The sequence below is a fragment of the Ceratotherium simum genome, chromosome 24 (genome assembly GCF_057802395.1).
Source record: "Ceratotherium simum simum isolate JZ-2026a chromosome 24, ASM5780239v1, whole genome shotgun sequence".
NCBI lineage: Eukaryota > Metazoa > Chordata > Mammalia > Perissodactyla > Rhinocerotidae > Ceratotherium > Ceratotherium simum.
Genome location: NC_141923.1, coordinates 14,149,463 through 14,176,818, shown reverse-complemented (window position 1 = coordinate 14,176,818; position 27,356 = coordinate 14,149,463). Strand labels below are relative to the sequence as shown.

The 27,356-nt window shown below is 50.7% G+C and overlaps 1 protein-coding gene across 3 annotated transcripts in view; it reads right to left on the bottom strand.

The window, feature by feature from the left end:
- The window catches only part of CCDC88C (coiled-coil and HOOK domain protein 88C), a 128,448-nt gene that overhangs the window by 63,985 nt on the left and 37,107 nt on the right, over positions 1 to 27,356 (bottom strand). For all 3 annotated transcript variants that reach the window (XM_004434203.3, XM_087448045.1, XM_087448046.1), the window contains one exon: positions 13,668 to 13,737. In XM_004434203.3, the coding sequence (XP_004434260.2) occupies positions 13,668 to 13,737 (70 nt within the window). The remainder of the gene's footprint in view (positions 1 to 13,667; positions 13,738 to 27,356) is intronic.

Genomic DNA, 27,356 nt, shown 5'->3' with positions numbered 1-27,356 from the left:
TGATAATTAATGGACATCAGCATCTTTTGTTAAGCACGTGTGGTATACACGCAAAGAACAAAGAGAATAATCCCCACAGGAAATACTGGGTCGACTCGAACACAAGGCTGCAAGCAACCTGACCTCCTCATGACGCAAAAAAAAAAAATTTCAAACAGAGAAGAGAGAATAGTGTAATGAACCCCCCTACTCATCACTCAGCTTCATGTTATCAATCTTTTGCACATCTTATCGCATTTCCTTCCTCCCTCTTTCTCAGTTTCACTGTTTGGCTAGAGTATTCTAAAGCAAATCCCAGATAACACATACACATCATTTCTGATAGTCCCATACTTGCTTTGTACAAAGGCCACAAACTTATTCAACCAATTTCCTTCCAGAGGTTCAATTTTTCGATATTTTAATCTAAATGATGCTACAAAGAACATCTTGGTGGCTAATTCTTTATGCATACCCTTATTTCCTTCTTTACGAAAAACTCGTCTTTTTTTTATTTTTGGTGAGGAAGATTCACGCTGAGCTAACATCCATTGCCAATCCTTTTTGTTTTTTGCTTGAGGAAGATTAGCCCTGAGCTAACATCTGTGCCAATCTTCCTCTGTTTTGTATGTGGGATGTCTCCACAGCATGGCTGACGGGTGGAGTAGGTCCGCACCTGGGATCCGAACCTGCGAACCTGGGACGCCAAAGTGGAGCGTGCGGAACTTTAACCACTCGGCTCCGGGGCCGGCTCTGAAAAACTCATCTTTTAAGCTTTTCCTATTGCCAAATTGCCCTGCAGAAAGGCTTTACCATTTTACTCTCTCACAACCAATATACAATAAGCCCCATTTCCTGACACCCAAACCAATACTGTCCTACCACTCTTTCTCAGCTTTGTCAATCCAATAGGCCAAAAAATTATACTTTATCATTTTACATTGTGTGTCTTTGATTATGTTTGAGGCCGAATGTGTCTTCATCTGTTTATGAGTCTCAACCACTTAAATAAACAGAGTCAGGATACCAGGGCTCCAGACCTGGCTTGTTCACCAGGAGTCCTGTGACTGTACACTCTGTCTCCCAGCCTCAGTTTCCACATCTATGAAACGGAGGGGCTGGTCTGGGTGACGTACAGGCTTTCAGGTGAAAAATTCTGCGGTTTTGTACATTTCTCATTATATCCTGTGCTAAGTGGGGGAGAAGGGACACGCCAGAAATAACAACGTTTTCTTGAAAGACTTACCAACACCCACTCACACTGTGTTAAATGGCCCCAAGCATTACCAACGACCCCTGGGATGAAAAAAAAACGAATTCGAGTCCCCAGAACTAGTGCTTTGGTTCATTTCGGGTGCTTGGGTGAAAGGGGTGTATGGAGTAACAGGTGACCTGGTCCTGATACCTCTCAACTGAGAAGGAGCTAAAATGGCTTTTCTCGAGATGATGGCGTCATGGTCAAGTCTCAGAACCGGGGGCTGCGCATTCACTCAACCAAAACCACATCCCCCTTCCCACCTCCCAGCCCAAAGGTGGGCGGGAGGGGCTGGGGCGCTGGGCCACACAGTCCCCTGGGAGCATTCAGATTCTACACTCGTACGAATAAGGTTCAGTCTTGTGGACCAATCTACTGTGGGCAAACTCTCCTCCTTACCAACATATGTAGAACTTCATCAACCTTTGAAATGGAAAACTTCTCAAAGACTGAGTTTTTTTTCACTTGTGGCCCTTTATTTGGCCCAAGAGGGTCTAACCCATAGACATGAACATATCACCACAACGACTCACTTCTCGATTAACACTGAGCTGATGATCAGTCACAATTTCAGTTTTGATAAAAAGACAAGGAAATGCCCCCGAGTACTAAAAGCCTCCCATCAGTCTCACCAAAATCTTTCCCCGGCCATGGCACTCGAGCCCACGTGACCGTCCTCCCCTCAGTCAGTCCCCAGATGACTGGCAAGTGCCCCTCGTAAGCCTCTGGTGGATAGAACAGGTACAGACCCCTCCCAGTGGTCACTGGCTCCTCTTCCCACGGCGATTCACCTTCAGAGGCCACGTACCTCGTACTGTAACCAGCAGAGCCGACACAGGAGGAAAGGGCCTCGGATCAGCCCAAACAGAAGGCAGAGTTCACACAAAGAATCTTTACTTTGTTCACTGCAAGGCCCAAAAGACCTGATTATACCATACTTTAGATCAATTTAAACAACTCTGATGATCCATTTCCCCAGCCCACAGCAGATGAAGAGAGCAAATTAAAGGTGGGAATGAGTACTGGACCGGCCTGCTGCTCACAGCAAGAGCATAAGCCAGTTAAACCACCCACCTACCCACACCCACCCACCCACACGGGCTCAAAACTACATCCTGAGGCTGTTCAGTGAAAGAGCAAAGTGTCCTGCTCCTGCAGCACCCTGCAGTTACACACAATGACAATCGTGATTCACTCATTCATTTATTCATAAACACCCATCAGACAGCAAGAAAAAACTAAATCTGATCCAGAGCACTGTTAGAAAAGTATGGAATCCGTGTTTGCTAAGTTTTGTAACAGATGGGGAAAAAGGTTTTAAAGGTAAAGAACTGTAGAAAAATTTTCATGAAAAAAATTATTTAAAATAAAATTTTGGTGATGAATGAGGTACTAGGAAATTCACCTCTGCCCTCATTCAAACGAAGCAGTGATGTCCTTGTGCTCACCAGTCTAAGTGAATAAAAACATCTGCTTATAACAAATGCATCCTGTGATTCTTACCCCTATACGGATTCCTAGGAAACTTAAAAAAAAAAAAAAAAAAAGAGAGAAGCAGCATTTCCCTCATTTCTCACGGGAAGCTGATACCCAATTTCTCTCAGGATTTCAGGAGTAAAAAGAACTACTGCTATTTTCATAAATCTACCAGACTGTAGGTTTTGAGTAGTTTCAAAACACACCAGAAGACTCTCTACTGGGTCCCTGCCAGCAAGACTAGCTCAGTGACACAGTTAAGCAAAGAAACACACCTACAGACAACTCCCTCTCGAGCACCCACTATGTGCTAGGTGCCTGCTGGGAACATAACCATAATCAACATGGTCCTCTGAGCTCAGACCAAGAAAACCAGCCACTGTAAAAAGCTGACAGATGCTATGGGAACCCAGAGAAAGGACATCTAGTTTGCAGTAAGGATCAGGCAAGGCTTCCTAAAGGAAATGACCTCTGAGCTGAGACCCAAGGATGAGGAGAGATTTGGGGGATAGGTGAGCAAGAGCTTTTCAGGCCAGGGAACAGCAGTGCTAAGGTCTAGAGGTAAGAGGACATGTTGTTTGTCAAATTATAAATGCTTTGTGGTTAAGCTTACAGGAGTTTTCAGAGAGAAATGGGGCGGGGTATGAGGCGATGTGGATTTCTGTACCGAGTGAGTCACAAGCAACCAACCAGTGGGGGAGAGCTGAAAACATTAGACACCCTCTGTGCCTACCCACATCTACCCACAACCCCGGGGGAAACCCATGACAGCCTGAGCTAATGGTTGAGCCTAAGAAAAACCTTACTTTACTACCTGCTTCCTGGAGTCTTGACAGAGAGAAACCCACATCAGCCTTTCTTAGCAGAAATCGAATGCATTTATGCTGATCTAAGCTAAACATAAAGCTACAGATGTCTGCAGCAATCAGCTTCCAAAGCAGAAGGGAAACTATACTATCTGATATCGCACGTGTTGTAAGTGTCGATGTGGGGATAGAAATGTAGTTGGACAATTAAAGTACACCACCTCTAAAATGTGGAGGTTGGATTAGATCAGGGTTGGAAAGTTCTTTGACTTTCTAATCTCGTGTCAGTGGCAGACATGGCTAGTCCATCACGACACTTTCTTATTGAGCCTGCAATGAGGCCTCAGAATCCTTCTGAACACAGCACTCTACAGCCATTGCCAATCAATGGAAGTTGGCACATGAAACAAAACCTATATCCCACGCCTGGTACACGATCTCTAGGGTCCTTTTTCACTCTCCTCTTTGATTTTCTAAGATGTAGCTATTTGAATGTTCATACTTCCTGGTCTCTGGATATGGAAAATAAATCTTGATGTCCATAAATAATCACTTCGGTATGAGGGTGGAGACTTAGGCAAAGGAAGGCAAAAAGCCCTTTCCAAGAGGGAGCTCTTCCTGCCCCGAACCGCACACCGTCTGCTTGCTGAGGTCGGAAGGCACAGTGATTTACCTGTAGAGACGGGGTCTAAGAAAAGCAGTGACTTTGACTTCTCTGTCTTGCTGACTCAGCTCTCCACAACCAGAGGCCCCAGGGCCCCACGTCGCCAGCCAGGCTGAGGGTTTAAGCCTCAAAACCTGGAAGGACTGACGGATTCAGTAGGTAATTCCGCCCTGCCCACGTGCCCTCGGTTCCTACAGACCATCACTGCACTCTCATATAACATGCTCCTGCTTGACTTAATCCCCACAGCAATCCCCCGAGGACAGTATCATCTCCATCCTTCAAACAAGGAGAGGCTCAGACAGGCGGAGTCACGGAACTAAGACCTGATCCTGGGCCCAGCACCACCTGCTCTGTCCTAACTCCCTGCCATCCCTGCCCCCTGAAACTGTCATTACGTATTTCATTTCCTTCCAGCGCAGGGCACGATCCTGCTTAGCTTCTGATCCCAGGGCCACAGTGCAGGAACTGACTGAGTGACGTTAATTGTTAGCATCAAGTCCCCGGTACAACAAAGAGAACTCCTTGCTTGTTGGGATGGAGATTTTATACGTATATGTGTATATATATATAATTTTTTCTCAATAACTCTACATTCTACTCTCCTCTGACTTATGTGCTCGAGTCAACTACTAACTGCGCCTTCCCTGGTTTCTTATTTAAAAACCTGTCATTTCACAAGGATGACTATGGGACTGTCTCATTGATTTGAAAACAGAACTACATTGAACACGACCCCATTTTGCCTCAGTGTATGAGGACACCCCAAGACTCTGCAGGCCCTCCTGGGGGCTCTGCTTACACTGAGAACAGCTGTTTGTTATCATTTTAAGAGTCAGGTCACCTTGGGTTCCACCGGCACTGCTGAGGATCAGTGTGGACAGTGACTTCCTCGTGGGCGGGTACATCGGGACTGCCCATCACACCTGTGCCGGTCCATGGGGTAAGCAGCCGGTACCTCTACACGCCACCTCACAGCCTGGAGAGCAACTCTTGTGAAACCCTCACCTAGATTTCCTACACCAAGAACGTTACAGATGTGGCCCCCATCAGACATTAACATAACCATGTGCTCCCCCATTTGTTAGTCATTCAACAAACATTTATCAAATGTGGACTTCAGTAGGCACCTAGTCACATGTCCGTGTGAAACTGTTCAGGGGTTTCCCGGGTGCACCTTGCCCAGTGGCCCCCTTATCCCAGCGTCATTCCATCACCCACATCAATTCTGCCCCCACCCTGGGGAATCCCAACACGACTGTGCGGGTAACAAGAAGCCTCTGCCCAGATGACGGAAGGCAGCTCTCCCACGTTATATGAAACAATCTCAAACACCCACATCAAGCCCCTCAGACAGCGTTACCACCAAAAATGCCTCCCTCCCATCAGCCTGCCCAGGCTGCTGAAGCTGAGAGCTAATCCATTCCCGCCACCAAACAACTGAAGATCAGAAAAGAGGAATCAACCACAAGAATTCAGCTTGTGACCCAGCGTTGGCACTGGCTGCAGGCAGGTGGTGGCACAGGCAGGCCGTGCTCTGAGACAGGGTCCCTCCCAACCACCAGGCAGAAAAGAAAACTCAAGGCCCAAATATCGTCAGCGAACAGAAAGACCTTTGACAAACAACATCTCGTCCCTCCTCCGCGGGCGGCCGTGGCCACAGAGAACAGTGCGGCCGGAAGCCATGGCGTGGTGATCGCAGCCGGGGGAGCATTCTCTCTGTGTACAGACCATCGCTAAGAAGTTGACTAAACAAAGTCTGGTATCTAGGCAGATCCACGGGCTGTTTGGGAGGCCAGTATCTGGCCGGTTGCAAGGCTCGCCTGTGCTTGGTGTTAACCAAGCTTTTCACGTTCCTAGAAAGGCAAAGTGCTAGCTTTCAACTCAAGGACCCAGCAACCCCTGTATTCCAGATGGACTGGAAAACTCATTTCTGAGGCCAGCAAGCAGCACAGAAGCAAAGTAGCAGGCCGCAAGCCACGCCATTGGAAATAGCATTGGAGTGCTTTTTTAAAAATTGAGGTAACAGTGGTTTACAACACGACATAAATTTCAGGGGTACATCATTATATTACGATTTCTGTGTAGACTGCATCATATTCACCACCCAAAGACTAATTACTATCCGTCACCATACACGCGTGCCTGGTCACCTCTTTCGCCCTCCCTCCTCCCTCTTCCCCTCTGGTAACCACCCATCTAATCTCTGTGTCTATGTGTTTGTTTGTTTGTTGTTGTTGTTCTGAACCTGCTCTCTCAAGGATGAAACAGGAAATATTAATAGGATCAAATGCCTGCAAGATTAGATTTTCTTTACTTCTTCCCTCCTCATTCACTGGACCTAAGGTTTTTGCAAATGCAAAAATAAAAGTGTATATATAGAAGATTAAAGCATTGGCCGGCCCCGTGGCTTGGTGGTTAAGTGAGCGCGCTCCGCTGCTGGCGACCCGGGTTCGGATCCCGGGCGCGCACCGACGCACTGCTTCTCCGGCCATGCTGAGGCCGCGTCCCACACACAGCAACTAGAAGGATGTGCAGCTATGACACACAGCTATCTACTGGGGCTTTGGGGGAAAAAATAAATAAATAAAATCTTTAAAAAAAAAAAAAAAAAAAAGAAGATTAAAGCATTAAGGACAGATGAAAAAAATAAGGTTGGGGGAAAAAACACAAGAATGGCTCATTATCGCCTACTGGTGGACCCTCGACCACCTCGTCCTGGGCAGGGGGAGCGCAGAACCACAGGAAAACAGCCATTCCACTTTTCGAAAGGACACTCTCAGCGGCAAGAAGATTAAGGCTGTTCCTGATGAACCAGGTTCTGAGCCCTCCTCCCCGGGTGCCACGGGGAGGAGAGCAAGCCTCGGGTACAACAGCCTCAGAGGTTCCCAGGTTGTCATCAAAAGGCAGAGCTGTGTGGTGGGGACTGTGAGGGAAGGTCTCCATGGGATCCGAAAAGCACTTCAAGGAAGCCCTTAACAGGAGAGCAAGTAAACACTGAGAGGGTTAAATATTAAATTGCAAGGAGTGTCAGGAGCTCTGTTTCCCTCCGGCCTTTGAAACCTAAACTTTAGCTGTGACAGAAGACTTCCGCCCTGTGCCCTGAGCTCGCCGCTCCTCCTGGGAGCCCCACACATTCCCACTCCTCTGAGCTCCTCCCACCTGGGACACCTTCCCTCTGCTTCTCCACGAGTTCTACAAGGCCTTGCCCACACATTGCTGCCTCCTCCAGGAAGTCTTCCTGACCTGCCCAGGCAGAACTCATCACCCACTCTGCACTCTGAAGCGTGCTCACACCACTTCTCACCCTGGAACAGACGTAATTATGGACACTGTCTTCTTCCCCTCCCTGCCCCAACACAGACTGGGGGCTTCTTGAGCAGAGAGAGCCTGTTCGTCTCTGGGGCCCCTGGAGCCAGCATGGTGGGCATTTGACAACAAAAGCTGGAGAGGCTTGGGCTGAGCTCCTCTGGCTGAGGGGCAGCCAGCCCAGAGGAGGAAGGGTGTGAGGGCGTTCCCCTCTTCTATTTGGGAGGGTCAGGAACTGGCCCTCTCGTTTCCTCAGCCAGAGTAGACAGAACGGTGGCCTGCACTGAGCTGTGAACGATGGACAGTCACAGAATCTGTGGGCACAGAATGCCCTGACTCCTCAAGGTACCTTCTCTGTCACCAGACACCCCTTCTGCAAACCCCATAAGAGGGAGAAAACAGGGCTGAGGGCCAGACCACCGAAGAGCAAGTCAAGGAATCCGCACAGCTATTATCAAACGCTCTAGCTGTATTCACAGAAAGGACCCCCTAGCGTGGGAATATGGGGTCAGCCCCTCCAGGGACCTAGGAATCTTGCCTGACATTTTGAATGCAAGGAACAGCAGCAGAACAATAACAGTGGCCGGTCCTCCTGCTTGGGACCAGAGACCGACTGCCCACATATACAACCGTCTGCACAATTTATGGTCATAAATACATCTCTTACCTATGGGACCACCATGCTGTGTGCCTCTGAATGAGGTCCCTCCCTCTCTGGGCTGGGTTTCTGCACCTACATGGCTTCCTCCCTTCCGTTCTCAAGGGCTTAGGTGGGATCAGCAATTTACAAGTCTGAAAACCACTACCGCACTTGGATACAAACTTGGAAGAAAAAACAATGTTCTCCTCCAGCAGGACTGTTCTATGATTCATCACAGAAATTAATTTGCTAACACCCTGGCTTCCTGTCAGACAAATCTAGTCTTCTCTGTGTGCATGGCACAGTGACAGGCCTGGCTGCTGAGAAAGCCGAGCTCGAAGGACCGGGGAGCTGGGCTAGTTCTGGTCTAACACCCTCCCTCACCCTACGGATAAAGCAGACATCGTGATTTCGCGGTTCCATACAACTTCTTGTAGAATACTCCTTTCGATAAACCATGTAAATACGTTTAACGGATATGCAGCTGGTAAGACGGTGGGGTGAGGGCAGTTCTCTCCAGCCAAGGGGGGCCACACACATGGTGCTGGGCAGAGTGACTCTCACTCGACCCTGACCACTGACACTTGACTTCTGTCTCTGTGACAGCACGTAGTTAACACTCGTAAGGAGCACTAGCTTGAAGGAGTAGGGAAGTGGAGAGAGAAGGAGATACAGGTGGATCTCCAGCACTTATACTATATTCACTGAGCACCCACTATGGGTCAGGAATTGCTCTTGACACTTAGAAGACACTGGCAACAATAAAAACACAAAACCAGAGATTCTTGCCCTCACGAGAGATTACATCCTAGGGAGGGAAAACAAGCAATGCAACAGATACAAAAAAATAAGTAAATTCCATAGCATATTGGAGGGTGATGAATGCTGTGAAGAAAGGGAAGGCAGAGCAGGATGGGACGACTGGGAGTTCTGAGACAGAGGCTGCAGCTGGAAACAGCGAGGTCAGGGTGGGCTGCACTGAGACAGCAGCATCTGAACGAAGACTTGAAGGAGCTGTTCTTGTGAGTATCCGAGGGAAAACCGTTCCAGCCAGAGGGAACAGCCAGTGCACAGGCCCTAGTGCAAGAAGGATGGGGACAGAAAAGTGACATAATCTGACTAACTTTATAAGAGGACCACTCCAGCTGCTGTGTTGAGAACAGACTGCAGGGGCAAAGGCAGAGTGGGTAGCTGGTTAGAAGCTACGTCACCTGGTGAAGGACGGCGGTGGCTGGAAGCAGGGTGGCAGCGGGCCAGGAGGAGGGAAGAGCTCAGATGTTTTGAAGGTAGAGCCTGAAGCGTGGGACACGGGGTAAGAGAGGAGGATAAGATTTGGCCAGCCAGAAACAAAACAAAGGCGACCCTACAACACCCAGTCCTGCGAGCCTGCGCACGGCCCAGCCACCAGGGAGAAGGCTTTGGGCTAAGTGCCATCATATGCAAGTGAGAGAAGGGTTCAGAGCAGGGTCCTGTAGGACCCCAGGCCGGGCTCTAAGAAGAGGGGTAATGAGGCACCAGACAGACACTTCCCCAGAAATGGGTATCCAGTTGAGAGAGGTGAACCATGGAAATCCAGAGAGATGACCCGAGGTACAAAACAGGAAATAAGAGAAGGAGGATTTTTGGCCAAAAGGGGCAGACACTGAGGAGAGATTTTAAAATCAATTTAAAGTATGAAGGGCTTTCTCACATTCACTGATCTGTCCTTGAATCCCACCCAGGGCAGGAAAAGAGAGAACATCCTTTTGTCCGACGGATGCGGGAGGTCAGTGAGACATACAGAAAAATCTCCTAACAGTATGAGTCGTGACATCTCCCTTTTTTTAGATCAGAGGAAGGGGAACAAATGCTTGGCGTCTTAGGATCTTTTAGCATCACTGTGTGTGTATGCGGGGCGGGGGGTTGGGGGGGAGGTGGTTGGACTAGATGCTCTGCTGGGATCTGTCCAGCCCCTGGCACCTGACTCCACTGTGGTGCATTTGCCCAAAACAAAAAATAACCAAAAACTATGAAATGTTATAAATAACAGTACAGGGTCAACATCAGCCAAAAAGAGCGCAGGCGTGATCCTGAGCCATGTGTGTGGCAGAATTAGAAAAAAAAAAAGCAGCCCTCCACCAGCCACTTCCAGGCAACCACACAAAAAAGAAACCAACTTCGTTCTTTATTTAAAAAGAAACCCAAATGTTTCACATATCTATTTTTAAAACTTAAAACAGAAAACTCTATTCCATAAATAACGCCTCTCCACCCCTGGCACTCATGTTTGCGTCTTCTCGCTGGTGGATATCCCCTGCCAACCTCCTGTGCTCTCGGAGCCCCCCAAGACTCCTGTCAAAACCTAGCCATGCATGCGCCCAGCTCGCACCCCTCCAGCCTTGACATCGCAGTGAGGCGGCCCCTCCCCTCTCTGCGCAGCCTGCCTGGGGGCCTCTGGGCTTGCTGCGACGGTGGGATTCTCGTCCTTAACTTCCCCGATGCTCACTGTCTCACCTCACCAACTTCTTCAGAGCTGGGGCTAGAACCTCTCTGATGGATGGGTACCGGGTCTGTACGGTGCTGGGTACCAGGGAGCACTCTATCCACCTGTCACAGTTTAAAATCAGCTTCCCCACACTGTTCTAAAACCGGATTACGGTGCAAGTTGCACAACTCCGTACATTTATGGGAAAAAAAATCACTAAATTGTATGCTTAGAATGGGTGAATTTTACAGTGTTCAAACACCTCAACAAAGCTGTTTTAAAAAAAACCAGCTTCCACATCTCTGCAGATGTTGCTGTTCAGCACCAGACCAAAGGGGGGGACCTGTGTTCTCTGCATATGGACAGTCTCTCGGCCCTGTGTGGCTCAGAGAGGCTGGAACAGAGACTCTGCTGAGGGGAGGGCTGGAGTGAGGGTTCTGGTGTGTGGAGTGTCTGGTGGAAAAGGGGCCCGAACAGGGCAGGTTTCCAGATAGCAGCAGGAAGGTGGGACACTGACAGGGAATAGAGGGGGCATGGACAAAGGGAAGGTGGGCAAGCTGCACAGTATGATGAGGAGGCTGGGTGGGGGATGAGGATGTGTTTAATATTAAATTGAACCATACACCACTGCCATTTTTGTAGGGGAAAATGGCTGAACATTGGCAATCACCTGCGGCTCCACCTAACACATGTCCATGTGTGATACCAACGGGGAGCTCAGGCTCGGGGATCAGAAGGAGCAGCTTTCCAATCAGCCCCTCTACTTACAGGCTAAGTGTCCGAGGGCTTGTCACTGAAACTCTGTGAGCCTCCGTTCTCTCATCTATAAACGGGATGGCACAGCCACACCCCAGGAGCATGTTTTGATTCCCATTCTTTAATACGTGCACAATGCCCAGCACACGGTGGGCTCACCAAGGGCTCCAGGAGGGAGTGTCCCTCTTTCCTGCTCCTCTGCCTCCCTCTCGCCACCTTATGTGCTATCTCCAGAGCAAACGGAATAGCAGAACTAAGCGTGAACCACGAGCCTCTCCAGGCTTCTCTCTCGCCTCTCTCCCCTTAACAACAGCCCCCAAATAAATCAGGAGAGGCAGCACAGCTCTGCTCAGCAAAGCAGACCCCACCTTCCTGATGTTACTACAGAAATCATGAGAGTCCCAATCATCCCTGGGGCTCAGGGCTCCAGCTGGCATGGGCTGCATCCGGCATCCTCTACCGGCGAGAACCATGAAATAAAGCCAGAAAACAAACAGCCCACAGGCAGAGCCGGGGGCAAGGCGAACCAAAGGCTCCCTGTCACTACTGTGTGGAGTGGGGAAGCACGGTCACTGCCAGGAGCCACCAGGAGGGCCTGGCTGGACTCTGCAAAGCCACTGCGCAAGGCTGAGAATGTTCATGGGCCAGCGTGCTGAAGACTCATGGGAAGTCAAGGAAATCTCTTCTTCACGGAGACAAAAGGTGGATGCATCAGCCAGCTGGGGCCCAGGAGGACCCCCGCCATGAGCCAAGTGATTCAATGCTCAGCTGTACCTGGCCCAGTGCCCCCAGAAGCTGCTGCTCTCAGGCCCCAGCACTAAAGGAGAACCGCTCCTCTACGAGAACAGTTATGTGCTGCACAACGACATTATAGTCAACAATGAACCACATATACGATGGTGGTCCCATAAGATTAGTACCATATGGCCTAGGTGTGTAGTCACCTATATCATCTAGGTTTGTGTAAGTACACTCTATGATGTTTGCACAACGATGACATCGCCTAACGCCACATTTCTCAGAATGTATCCCCGTCGTTAAGCGATGCGTTGACTGTAATGTCCTTGGTGGTCACTCCCCATACTCTCCCTTTGGTCTCAAGGCAACTTTGGCTCCTGTCATATGGACAGGAGCAAGGATGGTCAGACTCCAGTGAGAGCAGGGTGAGGAGATGCCAATGGTAGGAAGCTTCAGTCCCTTCTGTAAAAGCCTCTAACGTGTGGGATCTCTCCTGCATTTCTTGACCCCTCACCTACTCCAAGAGGCCCCAGACCTATGCTAACAAGGTCTTCACCGGAACAAGGAAATGCCAGCTAGCAAGGGCCTGTGAGCTTATGTCCACGAGCCATGGGTGCAGGTAAACGCACACGAATGTGGAAGGGAGGAAATCCAGCATGCGGTGAGTTAACTGACAGCTAAAAATTAAGCTCTGACTTCTGACAGATGTCCAGGAGCACATTTCATTCAGTCTTTCAAAGTCACACCGAGTACCCAAGACTGGGACTTAGAACTCTTGCCCGCTCAGGCCCCCGAGTCCAGTGGGAGACCTAAAAACAGATATACGACAGGACATCCTGGTGAGATCTACTATGGTGTGAAGAAAGCATCACAGGATCCCAGTGGAAGACAGACATCAGTTCCCTCAAAAGGCTCTTACTTTTGGCGCCAGCCCAGTGGCAGCGCAGTTAAGTTTACGTGCTCAGCTTTGGCAGCCCAGGGTTCGCAGGTTTGGATCCTGGGCACGCACTGATATACTGCTTGTCAAGCCATGCTGTGGCAGTGTCCCATATAAAGTAGAGGAAGATGGGCATGGATGTTAGCCCAGGGCCAATCTTCCTCAGCAAAAAGAGGAGGACTGGTATCGGATGTTAGCTCAGGGCTGATCTTCCTCACACACATACATGAAGACTCTTACTTTCTTTCCAATAGGTACCATACCCCATGACGGTGTCACCAATGCTATGTTTACTGAAGAGGAGAGACCCCATGATAATGTCATCAAGTCCACATTTACTGAGGAGGAGACCCCGGAGAGTCTGCCATACAACTCAGGCCCCTAAGCCCCACAAAGCAGTGGCCTCACTTGCCTCTGCACATGCATCTGAGGGGTCAGGAGGATTCATTCTTAAGGAAGAAATGTGCTCTTGCCTTAATGCCTCCGAGTAATAAACCCACCCTTTAAAATCTCACCAAAATGATCACGTGTTTTCACTGTGCTGGCTCTAAGCTGGCAGCCAGAGCTGTGTATCCAACAGCTGCCCAGAGCCGATGGCCTTGCCCAGGCACCATGGGGGGCAGGGCGGATGGCTTTCACTCACCAGACAGCGGGTCTTTGCCAATCATCAAAACATTGGGCAAATTCATTACGATCAGCTGCTGGAGAACTTCCTACAGGAACAAAGAGGGAAAGATACCGTTAAGAACAGGAAACAAAAATAAAGAACGATTAAGAAAATTACAGTTTATCAAGTCACCGGATCAGCGTGCAGCCATTAAACAGGAAGGAATACTTAGGATATAAATAGACGCGAAAAATCAAAGCTAATTGTCTTCTGCCTTGACCAGTACCAAAGAAATTATGTCTGCCTGTATTCAGAGACCTGGGGAAAAAGAAGATAATATGACATGCTAGGAGAGCAAGATTAGGTGCGAGTTTCTTTTCTTTTTTGGTGTGGAACATTACCCCTGAGCTAACTTCCGTTGCCAATCCTCCTTTTGCTGAGGAAGACTGGCCCTGGGCTAACATCCATGGCCATCTTCCTCTACTTTATATGGGACACCTGCCACAGCATGGCTTGACAAGCAGTGCGTAGGTCTGCCCCGGGGATCTGAACCCATGAACCCTGGGCCGCGAAAGCAGAGTGCACAAACTTAACCACTACGCCACCAGGCCAGCCCCAGTGAGTTTCTTTTTAAAAGACCTCTTTAATTATTTTTTATCATATGGTTTGCTTGTGCAATTAAAAAATACAGAATTGAGATTAAAGAGACGCTACTGAGTCTTCATAACTGATGATTCAGGATCCTAGCATTCAGCAGGTCCTTGGTACAAGTTGTAAAGGAGAATTCTCTCATTTACAGCAGCCACTTCCCCAGGAGAGGGATAAATCACAGCAATCTGTACCCGTCAGAGAGGTGGCGCACAGGAAACGAGCTGCCTCCCAGCCCTCACACCACGAGCCTTTGAAAGAAGGCCCAGGCACCAGCCATTGGTCATGGCCCCTGTCTGCACGTCTTTTACAAGCTCTCGTCGGAGTGTGCCAGCTCGTAGGCTGACCACCACTGACGTTTCCCAGAACGGGTCGGTCTGCCCTGCCCAGATATGCCTTGTTTTTCCACAAATCAGAAGATAAAAACTCAGTTTTACAGAAGACAAACAAGGGGGTAGGTGTCATTAAGTATTCTTGGTCTTACAAAAGTGGTCACTATAGGGGGACAGCCCAGTGGCACAAGCGGTTAAGAGCACGCGCTCCACTGCAGTGGCCCGGGGTTCACCGGTTCGGATCCCAGGCGTGCGCTGACGCACCACTTGTCAAGCCATGCTGTGGCGGCATCCCATATAAAGATAGCCACGGATGTTAGCTCAGGGCCAGTCTTTCTCAGCAAACAGAGGAGAATTGGCAGATGTTAGCTCAGGGCTGATCTTCCTCACACACACACAAAAAAGTGGTCACTATAGAAATTCTTCACCAACAAAGATCCTCTCATGCCTTTTAAAAAATGTTTCCATTGAGACAACTTTCTTCAGGAGTTGCTCCACTGTATGTGTGAGGAATCTCTGTATTCAGTGCACTGCCAACTAGCACTGATGAAAACAGGCGGACAATTACACAATCGGCTGATTCCACAGGCCCTGGTGAACATCTCAGAACTCTGAATCATCAGATTGGAACGGAGGCCCAGGCAAGCATGCCAGGAGAGGCCAACACCGGCGAAGAACGTATAAAATGATTTTATCCTCCCCTCCTCATTATCTTTCTACGGCTACTGTCCACACCAGAAACTGGGTGAAGGGGATGCTAAGCCATGAGGTGTACCCCACTCCCAAACACACTGGCCCCCTCTCCACTCAGTGTTGGAGAACATCTTTATTATCTGGGGTCACATGTCACTGCATCAGGGATGGCTAATGTTTTCTCAAATGGGTCTCAGTTGGTAAATATCTGTGTGGGACAGAAGTCTGGGTTGAAGCCTCAGCCCTCCTTCAGGGCTTGGAAAAAGCCAACATGAAAAAATTCTCTCTCGACTGAATGCGCTCACCAAAGGATTCCATAGTCCCACGCTGGGGCAGAATACACACCACCAGTAAAACGGCGCAATCCACGTGCCAGCTCACTCATCCAGCAAGAGGAAGGACTCCCAGCCAGATGAGCCCGTTCTGTCATGGAGTCCCTACACTGCCTCGATATAAACTCAAGTGCACAGCCCAACTTCCAGACGATTCATTTGTAATCACTGTCCCTTTTGGTGTTGGCTGGTTTCCCTCTGCCATTGTCCAAGTGTCTGGGGCACCAGCTCTCTTAACAGGGTGCTTTAAGAAGGGCACACACCTTTACAAATGAGATACAGAATGTAAAGTCATCTTGAAGTGCAACAGCACACAGCAGTATTTTTACGCTAATGATTATCTAAGCAAAAGACTGTGGAAATATTGCTAGAAAATATTGCTAGAAAACCCATGGTTTCTCCTTCCAAAACAGGATGTTTAATTTTGTCTAATGAGTACTTTCTAACTTTCCCCACAAGAAATGTGTCACTTGTGCAACTAAGAAACAATGTTTTATGAACACACGATGATTTTTTTGATTTGTTCCTTTCAAAACATCGTGTGTCCCCTAAGACCTAATCCTGGGTCACAAACAATCCCCTAGCCATTAACTGTTTCCCCTAAAAGACCATCAATCACATTTCTAGCAAAGGCGGGCTCAGAGGTGTGAGTGTGGACTGAGGTCAGAGCTGTCCAGTAGAAATGCAACACGAGACACACATTAACTTCAGATTTTCTATAGCCCCCTTAAAAAAAGTAAAAAGAAACAGGTGAAAATATTCTAATAATACACTTTAAATAATGCATTCTATTCAAAATATTATCATTTCACCACATAATCAACATAAAATCACAAATGAGATATTTCACACTCTTTTTTCATACAAGTCTCTGAAATCAAGTGCATAGTTTACACTCACAGCACATCTCAATTCGGATGCTGATTTTCCTTGGAAACACTTGATCTGAAAAAACAGCTTCGCATACCCAAGTTGTTTCAAACACGCTTAAAAGTTTCCCAATAATTGAATCGAGTATCAGTTTTTAAACTTAATTAAAATTAAAAATTCACTTCCTCAGTCACACTAGGCACACCTTGAGGCCCCGACAGCCACGTGTCTAGTGGCTGTCATGCTCCCCAACACTGGTGACGAGGGGACTCAGTGGCTGTCAGTCTCTGAGGAAAGCCGAGCAAACTTGTCCCCTCTGGGCGGCAGGGCCTCCAGGATGACAGGCCGGGCCCTCTGTCTCTTGGGGACGTGAGGAGGTTACTGACGAGTAGACCCTCCTGCTTGGCACTTGGAACAGAAAGACAGTGTGGAGATGGCAGCTGACAGTGGCCTGCTCAGGGTGCACCTGCTCACACCCCAGTGGGCTGCATACGGGGTACTGAGCAAGGCTGGAGTGTCCAAGCCCAGGGGTGCACTCTGAGCAGCCCTGAGATTTGCCAGTGAGCCCTCTTGGTGCCACCTGGACCTTCACAAAGGCAGAAGCAAAGGCCACTGTCACACCTCAAGGCAGGGATGAGGGAGGCGGGCACACACAAGCCTTGAAGCAGCCTCTGGCTTGTCACCTGGTCCTTGTGGCCTGACAGGCAGTAGAGAAGAGTCAGGCTTGGGGTATGGCCCTCCCAGAGGCACCCCCATCTTCAGAGCATGCAGGGGTAGGGGGTGAGGGGTGTTAAACTCCGTGATGCATGGTGGACTTTGTGACCCCTTCAGGTTTGCTCTCAGATCCTAAAACAAGATGCTGGGGAAACCCCCAATTTTCCTTTTCATAAATGAAACTGCACTAAGTGCATCCTGGAAGGATCCCATGGTAACGGCTTTAAACAAACCAAAAGTCACAAAAACAGATCAAAGGAGGGTGCGTGTATTTGGATTTTCAGCAGCAGAGGCGCTAGAAAGTGCTCTGTAATGTAAAAAGGGGAGGGAACCCAGCTGACACCACCCAGGCTGCAAATCCAAAATCTAGGATCTTATCCATTCCCACGTTCCTCCCAGGGCTGTCTATATACAAGGCCCTATATGTGTTCAGGTTGGGGTAGGACAGGCCAAGACACTCCCCAGGAAGCATCTGTCACCCTAGCCGACAGGTCCCAAGGGCTACACCTGTGTTTGCACGCAGCGTCAACAAGCCCAGTACGTCACTGCCCTCGGATTCCCAGCTTCCTGATTCAGATCCACAAGGCAAACTGAGGGTGACAAGGGGAGTGCAGCGTGGCCAGTCCCGAGGCCTGTGGCACTGGCTCTCAGAGGTTACTGGTGGAGAGAAGTTCTAAGAACAGAACCAGGAAGCCGAAGGGAAGGAAAACGCTCCCTTCCTATTAGAATCCTCTTATAAGGGCAAGCACAAAACCTCAAACTACAGATGACAAATGACAGGGGCATGCGGTCAGGGAACAGCACTTGAACATTCTGGCTGCAAACTGACGCTGGGGAATGGTTAGGTAATGGAGGATATGGCCACCCAACCTGGTTAGGAAGACGACAAAAAATGCTTAAATGAATAAAGAATATCTAATTATATGTACAGTATTAAAGATAAGCTAAAAAACAAGAAGAAACCCTCAAAAGACATATACCATAATGACAGAACTTTCTTTATTAGGGTGATCAGGACTAGAGCAAGATTTCCCAATGGTTCTATAATGTGGTTATATCACCTTAAAATACTTGAACCCTGTGGCATGGCTCCCCACACAGAGAACATATAGTCAGAGGCATCTATTTACCAGACATCGAGCTGTGAACATGACAGGTCCACTAAAAAAAAAACATTATCCTTTCCTCTGAGACAATTTACCAAGTATCCAAGATGAAAAATGAAATAGATTACCTTTTTTGAAAAAAAACACCACCACCACCACCTGCACCCCCACCCCCCACCCAAAATCAAACTGCACTCTGGCATCCTCCATCAGGAAATGCAAAGCCTCCATCAGCTGGGAAGAGGAGACACCAGCCCAGCCGGGAGAACCCGGGCAGCTTGAGCAGGGATGAGGACGGGGGCTGGCCTACAGCCCTGGGCCCTGTGCAGGGGCACGAGGGCAGGAGGCCCTGCGGGGCGGGGTGGCTCCCAGAGCACCAGTCCCTTGAAGACAGAGGCTCAGGGGTCCCAGAAAAGTTCCACTCACTGCCTGAAGTAATGTAGGGCCTCACTGAAACGGCTTAAAGTCCTGCCAGGGCCCACCTTGACCTCTGTGCCTGCTCAGAGAGGTCATTTCCTTCACTGCAAGAAGTACAAGGTCTCAGAACGTTACAGGGTGGAAACGCGAGTGTGTGTGTGTGTGTGTGTGTGTGTGGTTATCTTCAGTTTCCTTTGAAAACACTGGGGTTGTTGGATTAAGAACAATGATTCCATGAAGAAATAGGAGGAATTCTTTCCCCCCATCAAATGAGACTGAATTTTATGGCTCAATATTTTGCCCGGAAGAAAAACTAAACGCTGTTGAAGGCGCAGTTTTTAGGTCCACAAATGACCCTCCACAGGGGTTTGACTGGGAGCTATTAATGCAGAGTTAATGAGAGGGAAATCCCAGAAAAGTTAAGACAACCATCCACCAGAGGCATCCAGGGGGAAGACGAGCTCACGGCTGCCAAGATCAGGATGGTCCAGACGGCAAAATGTGCCTTCCACACAGCCAAAGAAACACAAAGAATGTTGCTGTTGACCTAGCCACATTCTCAGAGTCAATACTGAAAATCAGAAACTCGAGTGCTATCAGCTTTGAGTGTGCACCCAGCACACACACAGCATATCTTTAGGCTTGCGGTTCAGATATTCAAAAGACACACAATGAGCACCTTGCTGTGAGCTGAGAACTCTAAGCTTGGCTGGAAAGGCAGGGAGGTAGACAGTCACAGCACAAAGGGACAGGTGTCAGAGCAGCACAGCACAGGGAGTACTGCCAAACTCTGCCCAAGTCAGTCTGGGAAGGCTTCCTAGGGGAGGTGGCTTCTGAGCTGGGCTGTGAAGAATGGTTAGGAGTCCCACAGGTGAAGGAGAGCCCAGAAATGCATTAACTGCTAAATGTGGTCGTCAGGTCAAGCCTCTGGTTACACTGCACTACAGTCTACATTTCCCACTAGGGCACTCTTTCTTCCTCACACATCCCCAGCCCGGATTACCACCAGTCAGAACTCTACTCATTCTCCTAAGCTCATAGACAATGCCACCTCCGCCATGCAGCCACCCTTGACACCCTTAATCGCATATGATTTTCTTTCCCCTGAACTCCGAATGTTTCATCTGCCCACTTCTGTGACACTTTCACATTTTGCCTTGTCTATCAACTTCCCACTCAGAGGCAGCAAAAAGCTATTGAGTTACTTCCTATACCTCGAATCATAACAAAATCAGCAGCCATGTCTTAAGATTCCAAAGCTTGTAGATGTTAGCAAAAGTTAAAAACATCTCAAAGTGAACTTGTAATGCTAGTTTGAACACACCATGCCTTCCAATTATAAAATCCCAAATGTGATAATTTCATGAGCAAACAAAGCAAAGCAAGGGTAATTTAAGATTCCTAAACTACAGAAGTGACTCAGACAGGAATGGCAGCACACGAATTCTAATGTTCCCAACGTCTTTTCCAGGACTCTATGAGAGGAGAGACTTCTAAATCCCAGTGCGATAACCTTTCCAGAAACTGCATAGAACCAGCTGAAGTTCATACAGGTGAGATGCCTCTGGGGTTCCGAAAGGCCGAGACGCCCACAGGGCACCACACAGAGAGACCTACCAAGTCAGGAGCAGTTCTCCAGGCATCCTCTGCACACACTATGGGGTCTATGCTCATGCCATCAATCAGCACTCCTCATGTGACACATCTCACCACCCACCTGGACCTGGCCGGGAAGGGTTCTCGAATGCCCTTCAACAACGTCAGGCCCAAACAAAAACTGCCTGACAACCTGGACTTGGCAAACACACACCCCACCGCAGGGAGGGTCCCATCCCTTCCCTCCTCCCATTCCCGTGAGGTGGTCAGGACAAGAATTACTAGCATTTCCAATCTGAGGGCACGTGGCACGACACTGATGACGGGGTTTAACGGCGGGATCCAGTGCCAGGGCAAGGCCTGGATGCTCTGGGCTGGTGATCTGTCCCCTGTACCACAGCGACTTCCCGATGGCCCAGATTGGGGCACCTTCTAGAGGGCAGCCTCTAGCTGAGGCTGGCCTCATACCTTCCATGGTGACTCCTGATATTTACAACCAAGCGCCACAGCCCACTTTCTGGGATGTTACAGCCAGGAGCATGATTCTCTAATTTAGCTGCTGAGAGGAGACGTAAGCCGGGTGATTTATCCTCGGCCGCCTGTTCAAAGCCTGGCCCACGGGGCCATGTGCTTGTAATTCCATCTGGACAAGGGGCTCTGGTTTCTGCCGCATTCCCGCCTGGACGGGGGCAGGGAGCCCGGCAAAATGAGTGAGTAATGAAGTGCTTTCACGTTAAGAGGCTGTCACGTAAAGCTGCTGATAGACTCGATCCATCTGTTCCACCTCGTGTCAATTAATCCTGGGGTCCCCAGAGCCTGAAACCAGCCCGGATCCGCACCAGCTCAGGAGCACCGGCTTCCCTAATTAGGCCGCACCGTGCCTCAGCACCCAGCGATTTAAGGCCACCAACTCGGGCCGTCCTCAGTTGCTACATCATCAGAACCACCGCCCCCCGACACTTCATAACTGCCCGTCCTCATGGCTGTGTTTACAGAAACAAAGCCCATTCTTTGTTCACACAAAGGAAAACAAATATTTCCTCTGAGCTGACCAAGAAGGAGGAGAGCTGTGGGAAGGAGCACCTGGAAACAAACACCACCATGTGAGGGCAAAGCTACTTGCTGTGTGGCCTCAGGCAAGTCACAGTCCCTCTCTGAGCCGCACCCTCACCTGTAACAGGACTAGCACCATCTCTAAGGGATGTTTGGCTCTTTCAGAAGTGGGGAGAGAGGCCTGGAAAAGAAGACACAGGGCTGGCACAGAGGTGCACAGCACACCTTCAGGGAGTTCCTGACTCAGGGCTGCCAATTCTGAAAACAGGCAAGAGCCCATAAGTCCCTGAACAACCCAGGGGAAACCCAACAGGAGGGACTGGAGGACACTGCAAGTGTGCCCATGAACACCTGCCACCTTCCCTTCAGGGCTGGCGTGATGCCTGGGGGTGCTCTGTGGGTGGAGTCGTCTCATCTGATGCCAGGAAGTGCCTGCTCTGAGCCCCTGGATCAAGGACGGTGGCGGGGCAGCCCCGGAAGCGTGGGCAGGGCACCACACTCATCTCCTCTGAGAAGAATTTCTGCCCATCAATGGTGTCTCAGGAACTACTTTACACGGTGAATAAGCCCGGTCACCAGCAGGCACAGGTGGGCTCTGGGGAAGAACTTCTGCTGTGACGTCATCAGCAACCGCAGGTGCAGGGGGAGGGGACCCAAGACGGACCAACGGGTGGACACACACCTGTGCGTACAGATCACAGCCAACAGCAGGGGGTGGTGAGACTCTGCATTTTACAACTGGAAGAGCCTTAACGATTACCTCTAGAGTGGGGAAACTGAGGCCAAGAGAGGGAAATCACAGGGCGCAGCATCGCATGTGGGTCTAGAAACCCAGGTCTCCTCAGACTCCATCCTAGGACTCCTTCACCACACCAAGAAGCTCACTTCCACTCACCAGAGTCTACTGAGGGCCTACCACACGTCAGCACCAAGCTCCAGCAGGGATTCCACGGGAGGGGGAGAGAGGGAGGGGTGGCGCTTCCAGGCCTGGAGTGGCTCAGGGCCACCCTATCGACTCCTCCCGGCTACAACAGCAGCAGCCCTGTTGCGGCTGATGCGAGGAATCGTATCTTACGGCGGCGAGGGATCTTACAACTGTGACTCAGCTTCTTGGAAAAGCCAACATTTTTGTTGACGGGCAGGCAAGGGAGGGCATGGGGCTCACAGCTGTCACCACCTGTCAGTCAGAGTGCAGCGTGCGGGGTCACAGTAGGGTGGGGACACCCTTCACGTGGGGCTGGAGGAGCCATTAACATCACCAGGTCCATGGGATGCAACCTGTTCCCTTGCACCCTCATCAGGTGGGGGGCTCTAGGCTGATCTCCTGGGCATGCTCTGCCCTGGCCGCACCCACGGAGCTCAGAGGGAGAGGCGTGGCCTTCCTGTCCCAGCAACTAGCTGGGCTGGGGGAACATGGCGTCTATGCAGCCACCGTGACCCACTCTGTTCCACCCCACCTCTCACCCCAGGCCTGTGGGCACCTGCCTAGGTGGCACTGGGGTGGGCACCACACCCTGGCAGCCCTCACCCACTGCCTGACGGCACAGCATGGGTTCCCTCAGTCCCAGGGTACAAGTCGGAGCAGGAGGGCAGAGTGTGCCTGGGAGTCTCCAGCTGCAGGTGGCAGCCTGCCGGGACCTGTAAGGGCTGGGAAAGGCAGGCAGGGGTGCCACCACCCCACAGCGTGAGTGTCACCGGACGCAGCATCCTGAGTCAGCCAGGCCTCCACATCCATCTCCCCAGGGCAGGAGGCTGGCGGGCAGGGAGAGCAGAGGGCAGACGTTCACTCGCTTATTTACAGCAACGAATCTCCTGGGCTCCTACTAGGTGTCAGGCAGTGAGCTGGTCAGGGGGAGAGGGGAGAGTATGTAGACAAGACCTCTGCCCTCAAATCTAGGAAACGCAGACAGACAGACAAGCTCAACCAAAGTGGCAGGTGAGGGCACCCCCGGTGTGTGCATGGGCCTGGGCCCTGCCCTCAGAAGCTCACAGCCTGGCAGAGGACAGACTCGCTGGCAAGTCCGGCACCCTAACAGAGGGGATGTGTGGCATCTGAGCTGGGGGACAACGGGAGCACACGGGAGGGACTAATCCAGAAAGGCTTCCAAAGAGAGGTGGCACCAAGCTGAAATGGGAATGAAGAGGAGCAGGTGCCATCCAGGCATGTGTCTATGTACAGGGGTCGGGGCATATACAGGTGGCAGGGAGAAGTGGCAACACGGGCAAAGGAAGAAGCAGAAGGTGTTCCCCCTCCTCGTGTCTCCCAACACAGGTGCTGGAGTCACTTCCCACTGCAGTCCCACGATGGAGAACCAGAACCTCTGCTCAGGGAGTCAGGGCCTGTGCCCAGTCTGTGCTTATCTCCACAGTGGCAGCCATGGCCCCAGCCAGGTCCACCACCAGACTGTCGCGGCTGGGCCTCAGCTTCAACCCCCGCCAGGTGGCATCACACCTAACCTACCGGAGACTGAGCATAGCACCTGGCACATAATCAGGCCCCCAGCAGGTGCCGCTCCAGACGTGCTCAGGGAGAACACACAGCCTGCCGCCTGCTGCAAGGGTCCAACTTAAAACAGCTATGCGGTGCATGAACGCAGGAGGCCGACAGTGACCACAGAGGGAAACCCATTCAGGAAGATGCGACAGCTACCTGCGTGTGGGGGTTCACGCTGGAGGTCTCAGGAATGGAGAGATTCTCCCCACTCCCGGGGCTGAGGACTAGGCAGGAAGGACTGAACAGGACCACCTGAGTGCCCTCTCCTTGCTCTTAGTTCCTTCTTTTTCCCTCTGGTCTCTAGAGAAAAGCACACACACGCCTGCCTGTTCTGTGAGGGTGGCAGAGGTTTCAACTCCCAAGGGCTGGTGGGGTGCTGAGAATTCAAGGGCAGGTCAGGGTCTGGGGGAAAGTGTGCATGGTTGATTAGTGATGCCTGCCCCGGGCAGAGCAGCAGAATTGGCGCCTCATCTGAACACAGAGGAGCTGTGTGCAAACTCTCCGCAGCAGATAAGTGAGCGAGGTAAGGCTGTTACTGCCTCCCTCGCCCCCACTCGCCCCTCTGAAAAAGCTGCAGATGAAACAGACGGTACAGGCAAACAAACCTCGCCAACCAGTCACTTCTCAACGTTACAGGAGTTTGCAACAAAGGATCAGACTTCATCTAGAGAGCAAGAAACTCTGGAAGGTTCTTTTATTCTATCACCAAGAATTTATTCTATAGCAGGAAACAGGGGGAGGGCAACTCAGGACACAGCTAAAAAACGGGTGAGGAGGAAGGTTAAGAAACAACAAGTTTGTAATGACTAGCATCTCAGCAGGAAGTGAAAATCTCAACAGATGGTATCGACGCCAAGGCAGCTGTCCACGGTGGGGGTGGGCAGGGGCCGGTGGGGGCCTGACCCCCCCCAACACCTGATGCAATCCTCCCGACCCTATAACACCCACCGCCCGTGCCTTCCCCAACCCAAACCCCTTGGCTGGCAATGATCACTTCTTCGTCTGTGCCCCCCGAGCTCAGCACAGTGTACCCCACATTCGAGGTGACTGGGAACCTCAGGGTCTCAGGGGCAGGCGCTGCAGTGTGCTCACCTCCGAATCACCCCCAGGCCTCTGCACCTGCTGCCCATAGCAGATGCTCACCACCTGCTGGCTAAACTGAACCAGCTGACCACAGGGAGAGAACAGAGGCCTCAGGACCTCAGACAGGCCACTGAACACACCCTCCCCCATCTAGAGTGCAAAGAACACTTTCTTCTGAACAACAATAAATCAGAGGGCCTAATAAGCCAGGGGCTGGGCTAGACACAGTGTGCATTATCTCATTTAATCCTAACTGGCAGCCGGTACTCCCAGTCCACTAGCCATTTGCCAACACAAGATCCATTTGATCAACAAGTGTTTTTGATACTGGGAATACTGTAGTACACGAGGGAGATAAAAAGGTAAATAAATATGTCATACGTATGGGCCAGGAAGCACTAGGTGCTAAGAAGAAAAATAAAGCAGGATGATCAAGAGTGATGGAAATGAAGTTACTACAGACAGGTGCTCAAGGAGGGCCCCCCGATGAACGACAGTTGAACAAACACGAGTGGAGAGAGGGTGTGAGCCAGGTGGACACGTGGAGTAAGAGAAGTCCAGGCGGAGCGAACAGCCTGGGGAGGTCTTGCGGCTGGAACACGCGGTACCATCCTACTGAGCACGATGCTGGTGGGGGCCCAGCCTAACCTTTGAGGCCACTTGCAGCAGTGCCTGCAGTGGGCTTCCGTGGCCCGACGGCCCATTCTGAAGCCTCGGGAGGCACAAGGAGCTCTCACAGGAGTGATCCACCTTGATACCAGGGGTTATAAAGAGGTTTCAAGCCTGGGCGCCAGGTGATGGGTAGTGGCTATCCAGAGCACTGTGTTGAGAAAGATTCTGAGGCCAAGTCTGGGCTCAGAGGCAGAGAGTGCCACCATCAACTAGTGATGTCTGTCTGAGCCAGGCATTAAGATAGGATGGCACTCCCTTATGTAACCTAATGTGACAAGCACGGTAACACATGTGTGGTATAAAACGCTGAGGGAAGTGGGGAAGGGACCCGTAATCCTCTGTCACTAGTTAAAAAGTCGCAGACTGAGCTTCCTCTGCTAAACCAGCTTCACTTTTCAAGTCTGTGCACCGGGCTGTGGGCTCCCGACGGTGGGGGGACCATCTTCCTCCCCACTGCTTCCCAGGGCCAGGCACAAGGAGGAGCTCACTCGACACCCGTCAAATGAGCTAACGAAGGGCCACACGTCCCAGGGCTGGCGCATGTGTTCACTGAGTGAACAGCTCGAATGTGGATCCTAAAGGATGGGGACAGACACAATGCCCTTCAATTAGACCAACTGGGCCCCCACCGCACCAGGCTCCGAGCTGAGGACTAAAAGAACCCCCCATTTTTCTTTGTTCTTTTCTGTTTCTTTTAAAAAAGAAAAGAGAAGCTTTCCTTCAGAGGGGGTAAGCTGGGTGAGAAGACCACCAGAATCCAAGAACACATGGGAGGAGGTGGGAAAATTAAGGCATGCGGACCTGCCCCTGGTCACAGGGCAGGCCAGCTGCTCTGGCTTCCTGCAGGGCCAGCTGGGAGCCTACCCTCCAGGCCAATGGAGGGACCCTCACCAGCTGTTCCTGAGCCCAAATCGGGCAGGATGACAGTCTGCACCCACTCCGCCACCACGGCAAGTGGACTCTTCCAGCCTGAGCCAAAACAAGATGAGAGAGGACTCAACATGCACATTAACTGAGCACCTACTATGTGTAGGACTGTTAGGCAGGGGGTGAGGGGTGTGTGTGTGTGTGTGAAGAACATCTCACGTGGTCCAACACTTTCCAGTCTGTACACATCCTCTGGTGTTCAGTGGGGCAGGTGCTTAAAGTGTGCTCATTTCACATAGGAATAAACCGAGATGCACATGATAATGATGTGCCTCAGGCCACATGGCTACTGAGGACGAAGCTAGGGCTGGAATCTAGATCTTCCAACCCTGGGAGTTCATAGTGTGGCTGGCAAGAAGAGGCATGAACACACAGTGAGCCTGCAGCCCAAGGGCTGAGGAGCTGGGAGGTGGCGAGGTCCCTGCAGGCTGCAGTGGCCGGGAAAGGCTTCACTGTCACTCAGGCTGACGCCCAGGAGAGGCCGTCAATCAACACGTCAAGCTGCCTGCCCTGAGCAACCTGTCCTGTGCTCTCAGAGCCTCAGAACACCTCCGTGCTTCTCTTAGGGCATCTGCACACCTGCCTTGAGGGAGGGCTCTGTGTTTGCATCTGCCTCCCCAAACTCAGCCACGGTCCTCTGTGCTTTGTACACTCATAAATGGCCTCACTCTTATATTCATTCATTCATTCATTCACTCAACAAGTATTGACCGAGCCTGGGGCTATTCCAGGCAGTGTGCTAGGAGCCGGAGATGTGATGGCGAGTGACAGCAGACAGGACCTCTGCC